This window comes from Rhagoletis pomonella, unplaced genomic scaffold, assembly GCF_013731165.1.
Source record: "Rhagoletis pomonella isolate Grant_MI unplaced genomic scaffold, Rhpom_1.0 Rhpom_scaffold_00006, whole genome shotgun sequence".
Taxonomy (NCBI): domain Eukaryota; kingdom Metazoa; phylum Arthropoda; class Insecta; order Diptera; family Tephritidae; genus Rhagoletis; species Rhagoletis pomonella.
The window spans coordinates 10,290,648-10,302,789 of record NW_023458560.1 but is presented as its reverse complement, the minus strand read 5'-3'; the positions used below and the strand labels follow the sequence as shown (position 1 = coordinate 10,302,789).

The 12,142-nt window shown below is 34.6% G+C and overlaps 1 protein-coding gene across 1 annotated transcript; it reads right to left on the bottom strand.

Moving 5' to 3' along the window:
* Positions 1 to 324: 324 nt before the first annotated feature.
* Positions 325 to 2,415, bottom strand: LOC118741558 (endothelin-converting enzyme 1-like). Its single transcript, XM_036473557.1, has one exon. It carries the CDS (start codon positions 2,413 to 2,415, stop codon positions 325 to 327), a length of 2,091 nt encoding a protein of 696 aa, XP_036329450.1.
* Between the last annotated feature and the right edge of the window lie 9,727 nt (positions 2,416 to 12,142).

Here is a 12,142-nt window from a genome sequence, read left to right as displayed (position 1 = left end):
TGGGTCATGAAATGCTTGAATCCATTCTTAATTTCCCTATAAATATCATTTCTATATTCATTTCAAAAATTGATCAGCTTAACGCTCGGCAATATCATACCAAGAACTGCTAAGTTTTACGCACCATTATCTACGCTCTATAATTTAGAAAATTGAGATTTCGGACAGAAATTTAACTTAAATACTTTTTTCATATTACGTGACCTTTTATCTGATACTGCCCTGCCAATATTCAATTCAATTCAAATTAAGACTGTCTTCTAGTGGTTTTATATATAAACCTATGTCTTGCATATAATTTATCTTTATTTTCTCTTTTTTCATTCACCATATCACACATTTCTTCAGAGGATTCATATCTGAACCCAATTTACAATTATACACCTCACTGAACTCCGGCATATTTTGCAGCGTTCCAATGACACGAAACTCCTCGTAAGCATGAACATCGGTCTTCATGCGTCGTACCTTGTAGGCATCTTCTTTGCCGCTGCACCAGGTTTGCGCAAACTTCAGAAAGTACAGTTGTTTATTCGTCAAATTCAATCCGGGTAAAGGCTTCTTGTCGCCATCGAGATTGCCATAACTGTTAAGGTAAGCATGATAAGAGATGCGCGTACCCACATTGTCAGCAATGTTGTCACCCGAAGTCAATGTGCCATTTGTAAGAACACCATGGAAAATGAATTTATTGTACTGCGACTCCATACAGCGGTAGCGTTCTTTAAAGTTGCGCAAAGATGCCTCCGTCCACCAATTTTGCTTTTTTCCATCGTAGTTGTATTGATAGCAATAGGAGTCGAACCCGTGCGCCATCTCATGGCCTATGATGTTGCCAATGCCGCTGAACTTGATCGAGGGTGGATACTTGAAATGATAGAAAGGCGCCTGCGAGATGCCAATGCCAATAAAGACCAAATTGAGAAAATCTGCATAGTAAGCGTTCACATCGCGCGTCGACATTAGTGGCGGTATGATCGCCCTATTCACCGAACGCATGCGCACTCTGGCACGATTCTTCTCAACCATTTGCAGATTTTTGTACCAATTGTCGCCAATTTCCACGTCTTCATACACTTTGTTAATGACCTCGCGATGCCGCATTTCGTCAGAGTAGCCAACTGTAATGTCCATGGCGCGCAACTTGGTCTTCGCATGCGAACGCGTCTCATCGTCTAGCCAAGTGTACTTGCCCAGGAGGTCGTAGAAGGTTTCTTTTATGTGCTTCGCCAGCTGTAGAATATCTGCACGGCGATCGGCATCGTAAACATTATCTATAAACCAAGGTAGTAGCGCGTAATTGAAGTACTGCTCGGTGTGTTCGCGGCAGCTGCTCTCCGTTGAGTTGTCACTCGTCTCGAACTTCCATATGTAGTGGAACTTTACTATTGTGCGCCATTTCAAGTACGTGCACAGCGTTGCCAAGTCGTTTTTATGCAGAAAATGCGCCAGTGGATTTACATCCGCGATGGTATTCTGTACCGTCCAATCATTCTTGGCACTACCATTGAATGCTATATCGAAGTAGCGTGTCCAATTCAAAGCATCTTCTTTGTGCTTTAACTTAAACTCACCCAATGAGAGTACTTCGGTTTCGTTGCGCCTGCCTGAGTGCATAGTGAGGTTCTTCTCGAACTCTAGAACGAGTTCAAATTCGTCATTAAATTGCTTAAGCTCATTCTCGTTCTCGATTTTAAAATCTCTTGTCAGGTTTTTAAGATCCACTACATCGGAGTTACCCAGCACTTTGCCCGAAGTGGATAATAGCACGTCGAACATGCGACTCTCAGTTTCGTAATGTACCTTCAGTGGCAGCAGGGGGTACATTCCGTATTGCGATAGGAAGTTTATGTTGATCCAATCAAGCGTTTCATTTGTCCGCTTCAAGTCCGTCAAATTCAAGCTGAATTCTTCCATTTCCAAAAGTAGCCTATAACCAACGGACATGTCCTTGCTCATGCGCACGCAGGATGCGAAAAACGCCTTCGCTTTCGATTCCGCGTTATTCAGCTTCAGCTCCTTGTCGGTTGCATTTTTCAAGTACTTGATCATCATTTCGTTTACTGAGTACTGTATGCCATTCAGAAATGTATTATTTCGCGCACGCTGTGGCACCAAGTCGGCCTGCTTCCAGTTGCCGCAAGCGTACTCGTAAAAATCCTCGCACGGATCAACGCTCTGGTTCATGCTGGCCAATGTGAGGCGGCCAAGTTCCTCCAAAACTTCGTACTCATTCAGCTGTGTGGGCAAGTGGAATAGCGAGCTGCCCGTGTCATTCAACTTCATTAGCTCTTGGCTGCCGTTTGACCGTTCCATGGAGATGCTCATCGCTCGCGCAACTCGCACTGGCCATGGCCAGTCAACGATTAGCATAACGATTAGCGCGCCTAATAGACCATAACTTTTTGATGGCATTTTTATACTCGATACTCGATGGGATATTTTCTTAGCAGTGTTCTACGCGTATTCACAAAGCGCTCTCACACAACACTGAAGCTTTTAGACAACACCGAAGCTTAAATAGTTCTGAGCCATCACTCCAGCTGGTGATTTAGGTTTATATGGATTCAGTTTATTTTTATATTTTTATTTTTTTTTCGCCCCACTGACGCTTCCATCAGCCCATTGGCTAAAATGTGTACGATTGTTCACTGACGACTGCCCTATTTTTGAATAGAAATAGAATTTATGAAAGTAACCACACACATATTCACAGCTGAAAAATTTTACCTGTTCAAATTTAATTGTATGTAGATATTTCATTTGCCGGCACCTTAAACGCGAGCCAAGCTTGCAATTAAATTTATTGTATTGTTTATTGCGAGACTTCACCACAAAAGCTCATTATGGCCTATTTTTCCTACACTCGCATGCGGATGCTTTGGGTTGCTTATTTGCGGCGAGCCAAAATAAAATGCGACCGTTTGTCATACTTATTTGGAGTCATCGAAAAACAAACTCACCGCAACTTTTGTTCTTACCAATTAAAAATTTTATTTGGCATCAGGTATAAAAAATATATGTATCTATTAAAATTTACAAGATTCCTCCACATTATTGCGCTACTTTCTCTTTGATGGCGCAACATATTGAGCTGACTTCTTACCTCCACGCTGTTACGCTACCGTTAAATTAGTTTTTTTTACAACACCTATTCTTCATACTGATTATAAATTGTAAGCGAACTAGAATTTTCAATAACACTCTTCTTATTTTTATCTAATTTCGACATTACAAAAGCGATTAAAAATACATATGTATGAGTAAACTTTTTTGTAATTTCAATCAAATTTCAAATATTTCTCCCGTGTAAATGCATTAATGTTTCAGATTATCTTAAAACCGTGTCAAAATTTAACATTTTTAATGATTAGGGATTATATTCACTTTTAATCGCACAACACCCTACAGAAAATCGAAAGTGTTTGAAGCTAGCGCAAAACCAGACGATTAGGCACTGGTTTAGAACCATTTCACATGCGCAGTTTTGAAGTAATTATTTTATGAAGTGGTGGTCGTATTCTTTGACACGAGGGCACATATAATATAAGCGTGCTATTCAGAAAGTCGTATCTTCCTCGGAGCCGGAAATAATGGCATCAACAACGGAGATAGACCGGTCAATATACAAATGTATTATTTATATTCCATATAGGCTAATGATGCGACTAGGCAACATCTACATACATATATTCAAAGTAGAGATATTTACCGACTCCATGTTATATGTATGGAGTCGAACACGTCGATAATGATGTTTAAACGGAGATTAGTGTTAACCAGACATTGAGTAACCGGCCCTTAGTGTTGCCACTGAAAGACTTTCTTTACCATGAAGAGCTGATTCAAAAACCTACCAAAATGGTGTAATAGGTCTGATTCTTTCTAACTCGGGCTGAATCTATTAAACCTATAATTCAAACAAACTTCACTCAGAGCGGGGGAGTTACACTAAAACATACGGGATTGCTTTCTGGTAAAAAAGGTAACTTATTTTTTATGTAAACCCACTCAGCTCACACATGTAAATAAACAAAAATACTTACAAATTCATTGGAATCCACTAACAAAAATTATTTAAATTCATTCTTTCCAACATGCTTGAGCCAAGCGCATTTTGCAAAAAATCTCCTGACTAAAATTAATAACTTCTGACAAGGAGAGTGCGTCAGTTGCTCGCTCAACAGCGTTTTATTTTACTAGTTTTTCGTTAAAATCTTGCACGTTTGAGTAAAAATGGTCATTTCGGAATCGTACACTGAGAGAAAAAAACGCGTTGAAATATTAAAAAAAAAATTTATGAATTCACTGATTGAAATAACGCATATTAAAAATATATGCTTTTTAATTGATTATCGTTTTAAAATGTTCTTATTTAAAAATTATACTTTCATAGCACGCACGCGTGCTGTGATGTTGATTCAAACTCAACATTTCAAATCACATTTACTTTTTTTCATTTCTTTTTTTGCTTTATCCTAACACAACAATTTTACAATTATTTTGTAGCGCTTACAATTTGTTGATTAAATCTAAAATAACATATGGGCATATCCTGGGTTACGGACGCGACATTCGTACGACTTTAGAGTTAAATAAATCATACGAAAACTGAAGTCACTTGTAAAAAAAATTTGCCGTTGTGTAGCTTTTAAGCCGTCCTTTGGTTGACAAAAGAATTAGGTGCGCTTGCAACACTGACGTCGACAAAATCAGAAAACAGAACAAACGGAAAACAATAGTGATTTCAGAGTACATACATGTAAAAATAAGTAAAACTCAGCCAATACTGTAAGGTTTTCCTTTATTAAACATTCTTCAAATAAAGTCAAATTATGGACCGTTAAACCCAATTCCCTTCTAATCAGAAGCAATTCGTTGTTGACTTAATGTTGAATTAAAATCTGGTAACGGGCGTGATATGTATATCGGACGTGACAGATATTTCCTCCATACAAATTTAGTAACACATACTAAATTTAATTTTTTATTTAATTGTTTCAGTTCTTGTCTCCACCGTTTCACGTTTCCAAAATCCTTTTTCGCCATCTGAATACGAAATTTCAAGTTATAAAGCCGTTTGAATTCATTTACTTGCATTTTCGGTTTACCTTTTTTGGGAAATGCCCATATGTATATGATACAATGTATGACAATTTAGAATATATTTGCAAAAGAGGAAGAACTCGGGAGAATTATGAAAACGCGTGAAGTGCAAAACGCTTCATTTTAATATGGGCGGATTTGAATTGAATATTTCCTAAATACTTAAATTTGTATACTAAAATTTATTACGAGTTGGGTTGGTGCTCAGCCATATGCGTATTTCTTTTTCATTTAGCACTTTTTTGATTCTAAATTTTTTTTCTTAAAAAATACATAAGTGAAACTCTTACGCTCAACTGTAACTCTGGCACACACAAAAGGAATTTACACAGAGAAAAAACTACCAGATTTTTCTTCAATAAAACATTCTTCTTATATAGGGAAGGGAAATTTTAGCAATAAAATCAACAAAAAATTATTTTGGGTTTTGTTAGGTTGCCTAATTACTAATTTGCAGCTCTAAAGAAAAATCACAAGATATATTTTTCATTATTTCTGTTGGTTGAAAAACCATTTTGCTTTTCTTGAAGAAATAAATACTCTAGCATTTTTTTTCTTGAGAACTGCAAACTGATTGAAGAAATTTTGATAGAAGAATATTTTATATGAATTTTTCGTCAAAAGATAAAAACGTAAGTACTGCGCTGACTTAGCATCAACCTGGGACTTACTGAATGTCAACTCGCAACGCAATCTATTCAGTTACGGAGGTTGGCGTTAAAAATAAAAACTGGAAAGAAATTCTTCTCATTACATTCCAAAATAATTCTACAATTTTAAGAATAGTTTCTGTCAAGTAAAATTAAAATTATTTTCTCCATCAGAAAATGTTGTAAAAGTGGTTCAAATCTTTTCCGGTAAAAAATTTATTTTAACTTTTTTCCTCTTTTTTTAAAAAGATGTTCTTCCTTTTAAAATCAATGTTAATTTCACATCGTCGGCTGAGTGGAAGATCGCCCTATCTCAGCAAGTGGTTGAAGGATGCATTATCTAAGAATTTGGTTAAAGAATGCCCAAACTCAACTGAAATTATATTGAAAATATGTTGAGATATGGCGGTAATGAAACAAATTCTGAAATAGGGCGTTCTTCAGCCATTTGCTGAGATAGGGCGATCTTTCACTCGGCCGACGACATAATATCAAAGGAAATCTCTTCGGTAATTTTTAATGATTTTTTCGTCTGTCTTATCCCTTTGTCTAGAGCTTTTCCTAGAGACAATGTTTCAGTTTTCTAGGTTATCTCTTTGTTTTGTGAATACATACATAAATATATACATATATACCCATACATATGTTAGTTTCGGTATGCAAATTACTTGTTGAGGGTGTGTTCTTCCCAACCCAAGCTTCTACTGTTTTTTTTTTTAATTTACATGTGTTAGATCAACAAGATTAACTTGGCAATTAACCTACATACATACATTGTATGCCAATAACTTCTTCATACATACATATGTGACAACATGTTAAAACGAAGTACACCTACATAAATTCACTTTCTTTTGTTTACATTTCTTTAAGTCACATTTGCATATTTTGCAGATTTCTGCTGTTTTGGCCTATTTGACAACACGCAAAATTAAAATAATCGAAATTTGATACCATATCTAAATAAATTGCATTGCTTAATAAAATCATATGTGTTATAATTTTTTTTTATCAAAATATAGTCAACTCAAAATGTTGATGAAATTTTGTCAAATTTTCCTGAAAAATTAATAAACGAAAGGGAAATAGCAAAGGAATGCTAAAATGTCTCTTCTATAATTGAGCCATTCTTTTTTAAGTCGGACGGATTTCGTAAAAAGAATTATGTCATGTATCCGATTCGCTTCTAATTTTTTTTGTGGGTTCTATACATGATATAAGCTAACACGTGTTCGAGGAATTTTTTTCTTCTTTTTTTTCTTCGGAGATATGATCTGTCAAAGTTTGCATTTTTTCGTGATTTTGACTAATCATGTACTTCTTCAAATCGTTATATCTCGGGTTCTACTAACATTTCTATGTTTAAGATGATCAATATTGTCCTAAAACTAACTTAGCTATTAACAGTTGAACTTTTTGAAGTTGATTTGCATAGTGAAGACCAGTAAATTAGGTATTTAAAATTATGGCATCGTAATCCTTGTTTAATTCTCTATAAAAAAAGATGGTTTAAAAAAATTGGGGGTTTTCAAGAACTATTTTTAAATATTTTTCTTTATGACGAGATGGTCTCTGTTGTGAGAATCAACAATTATTTGTATATTTTTCGAAAACTTATGTTAAGATACATTTGGTAAGATGTTAAACATCGGGGTTTTGCAAAAAGTAAAATTTTATTGAGAATTCCGATAGAATACCTATCCAGATATAATATTTGTATGGCAAAATTTTTCTCTAGGAATGGGCGTGGCAAATGTAGGACTAAAGTTTGCAAAACGCAGATTTTATTGCGGATTTCGGCAGGATATCGCTTCTTTAAAAATATTTGTTCCACAACTTTTTGGGGTTGGTCGCTTTAAAGAAAAATCTTGCCGTACAAATATTATACCTGGATAGGTATTCTATTGGAATCTGCAATACAATTTAAATTCTTGCAAAAACTCGATGTTTAACACCTTACTAAATATATCTCAACATAAGTTTTCGAAAACAAATTAAAAAAAATGTTTATTCTCACAAAGTATCCACCTCGTCATAAAGAAAGTTATTTTAAAAATAGTTCTTGAAAAACGCCCTTTTTTAAGCATGTTTTTTATAGAGAATTAAACAAGGATTAGGATGGTATGATTTTAAATCCCTAATTTACTGGTCTTCACCATGCAAATCAACTTCAAAATTTGCAACTGCTAATAGCTATGTTAGCTTTAGGAAAATCTTGACCATCTTATATATAGAAATGTTAAGCCCGTTTCTTTTTCTTTAAAACGACGTTAAGATGAAGTCTCTACGAAGGGAAGAAAACGGGATATAACGATTTGAAGAAGTACGTGATTAGTCAGAATCACGAAAAAATTCAAACTTTGGCAGATCATATCTCCAAAGAAATAAGCGGAAAAAAATTCCTCGAACGCGTGTTAGCTCATTTCATGTATAGAACCTATTTGAAGCCAATCGAAAGTGTGACCCCATATTTGGTGTCCGATATGAAAAAGAATGTATCATTTATGTTTTCAGAGAAAAGTTGCTACACATCAATACAAATTCAGGGTTAAAAAATTTTTTCAAATCGGTTAATATCTTCTGTTCGTGCATCGCATTCAAAGTTTACAAATTTAATCATAATTTGAAGATATCTTCGAAAAATCATAAGAGGATGATGTCTACCGGTCAACAAAACCCCTAAAACCCTCAGAGGAAGGTGGGAAATGTAATTTTTCCTTATAAATATCCGTAATGGCAGGTGGTGTAAACTAATGTGACTGTTGATTTATCTATGCATCTTCATTTTTGTATAAGCATTCTTGGATATTTAGTAGAAAGAATTATCCACCTCTTACCCCGTCCGCTATCCACACTGCCTCAAAGGGGGTTTATGGAGTAACTAAAGTTGTACAGCTCTTGGCCCTTCCCTTTTTGGACGAATCAGAGCTCACCACGTGAAAGTGTCTGTACTGCGAGTTCCACCCACTCCTTCCCAACCAAACAACCAAAGGTGCAAAATTATTCGGGAGTGGCAAAGTCAGCTTTTGTATCAAATTTAGGCATAATTTTACGAGAAGTGAGTGTTGCTTTTATACACCCATCAAGTTACTAGTTTCACGCAACGCTCCACAGCCTGCGAGTATCTGCCAAATTTATGCTAATGTTGGTTTTTCTTTATTAGAATTTTATTGCAAAATATCTTTAGAAGAAAGACTGTCTAAAATTAGGGGGCAAGTGAGTTTAATTTCAGGCCAACTAATTAATTCAAAATATTAATTTGCTTCAAAATTTAGTTTAGGAACCAAGAACTTTCTAATATTTTTGCTTTTGAAAGAATTTGTTTTGTTTTCAGAACTCACCTCAATCCGAGCTCGTGGATCTGCTCTCTGTCGTCCACTACCAAACTTACTTTGTCCGAGATATCTTTGGGCGTATAGAAACTTGTTTTCTAATGGTGGTATCTTCCTAATTTTAGGGCATGTGCAGTTGATAGTTACTGGACAGAGGCAAATGCACTTTTCAAAGCTTTTTTGGCAAAGCATGCAGTGTCATCCCGCACTTGCAGAATGATATTTCAAATAATGTACTTGAAGATTGTTCAATAGAATCATTGTACTTCTTTTGTTTGTCCCTTGAATAAGATTCAGGAAGAGCATAGTATCGATCATGTAGCTGTTGGATCATTTGGACAACCCTTGTGTGGGAAACTGTTGGAATCGAAGCCTTGGAATAGAGGGACTCAGTCTGACGAGCTGCAGAATTTGCCACATGCGTAGAGCTCAACTTATGACCAGAACTGGCAGCAGAAGATTCGACTGTCATCTTATATCTCACTTCTTGCCAACATTTGATAATGTCGGAATTAGTTGGAAGGACCGATGGCAGCAGTGGTTTAGGTGCACCAAAAATGGGCAGTAAGCGACATGATTTAAACGTATAAAGTGATTTAATGTTAAGTAAGAATGTAGATACATCAGCTGCGTGACTCAAAAGAACATCGATTAGGAAATAGTACCAGAGTACCAGGGCAGTTCGACAAGAGAAAAACCAACCAGAACCTATAATGGCCGGGGAGCACTAGCTCTTAAAAGCACTTCGTTTCTGGAAATCCCAGAATCAAAAACAAAATGAAAGGAAGACGTATGGGAACATAGTGACCCAGTGGAAAACGAACTATCTTATACGCAACGCTTTCAAATGTAACTTGAAGGCGGTTAAGACATACAGAACTTCATTTCCCCCCCTCCCCCTCTCTCTCTGTAAAAATTAGAAAACGGGGAGGGGTATCAATTTTCTTGATTGTAAACTACATATAAGGTCGTCTTATACAAAAATCCAAATCGAACAATGGTCACACTGATTTACACCAACTGCAGTTCTTTCTACTTTTAACCAAAAAATTTCTTTTCCGCACTTTTTAGAAAGAGTAACTGGTGCATTGTACGGGGGGGGATTCATATTTATTCTCGTAAAGGTACATTATATAATTTACAACTTCTACGATTTTTCGCGAATCTGTTAAATTTCGGATAAAATTTTTAAACTTTGATTGCGATGCGCGAACGGAAGGTATTAACCGATTTGAAATTTTTTTTAACCCTGAATTCGTATTGATGTGTAGCAACTTTTTCCTGTTATGTATTACGTTTCGGTTTGAGAAATTTTCTGTTTTTCGCTCCGGTCTGCCGTACATTCATATATGGAATGTGTTACTCCTGTGGCAAGAAATATTAACAATACACATTTTTCTACTGATTTAGCCAATCTTCCCCTTCAACTTGTGGTGGCCTTGGTTTTGTCACGCAAAATTTAAGGGCATACAGATTTACACCGGTTACGAATGGTAAATCGTTTTTTGAGAAGCTTTTCAATGGCAGCGGTTTGCTATTGCCTCCGAAGTTGTGCTATTAGAGCAACGACCAGAGCAATCTTTTTGTCTGCGTCTTCCAATATATTTATGTAAAATCTAGAGAAAACTTTAAAACACCTGCAGCATGGACGACTGGAAAAAAGCAACATCTAACAACGCGTTTATCTATAAAACTGCATACCAAATTTTTTTATAAAAATCAAAAAAGTAAATTGATTAATTTTGGTGAAAATTTTTTTATAACATTTCATTTTTTTTTAATTTTTTTTTCATTGTGGGAGAACCCTACAATTGTGTTCAACTAGTTTTTATTTTATCTATTAGCTGGAACAGGAGAATCGATTATTTTCAAAATTGCTACTTTTTCTGCATTTTCCACAAAAAAAAAATGATTACAAACAAACAAAAATTCAAAAAAGCGTCGAAAAATCGAGCTCAACTGGTATTTTTCAAATTTTATTAGCTTTTGTAAAACAAAATAATCACATTGAAAGAAAAATTAAAGCTCCTGTGAACAGTAAACACAAAATGCCAATTTTGAAACATTGTGCAGCGTTCGCCCCTCGGCAAGCACTGACAAACCTCTGAATGTATTTTTTCCTTAAAAAAAGTTTGTGGGCCCTATATTTTTGCTATAAGATTAACTGCCGGTTACATAGTAATTAAAAAAAATTATACTTAAACTTCTGTCGTGAAACTGGCTACATCGATTATTTTATTTATTTTTTGTTTCTTTTCAAATCATTTTTTCTTTTAAGTTTTATATTATATTGTTTTAAAAAGGAAAACATATGTTTTTAATTTCATTTAATTTTTATAAAATTATTTTTTGTTAAGTTAAAATTATTTAATTTAATATATTAATTTGATTGTTTTGAAAAGAAAAGTATTTTTGAAATCTTATTTAATTTTTAGAAATGTATTTTATCTTTTTTCTAATTTAAGTTTTTTTTTAATTTTGGATTTTATTGTTTAAAAAAATTATTTTTTTCATTTAATTTAATTTTTAGAAACTAATTTATTTATTTTTCTTTTCTTGTTTATTTTTTTTTATTACATTTTCTTTCAATATTTACATTTAATTTTTTTGTAAAAATTTTTTTAATATCAAAAATATTCTGAAACTTATTTTATTGAATTTTTTGTTTTTTTTTTTATTTTTTATATTTTATTCTTTTAAAACTGGAAAAAAAAAATTTAATTTCATTATACCTGAACGCACTTGAGCACAAGAGTGTTATAACTTTGTTCACATAACGGTGGTTTGTAACAGGCAAAACGAATCGAGATAGATATAGACAAATGTATACATAAACAAGTAAGAAAGTCTAAGTTCGGGCGGAGCCGAACATTAAATACCCGGCGCAAGTATTAAATATATGTTTTCCACCTTTCCGAAAGCTACCGCTACATGATAAGCCGGCGTGTATAAATTTTAAGTAAACTAGCGTCCTTAAATTTCAAAATATTGAAATTTCAAGCATTTCTGAAATTTACCGTTATATGAAAAGCGGCCGTAATTTTAGTCCGATTT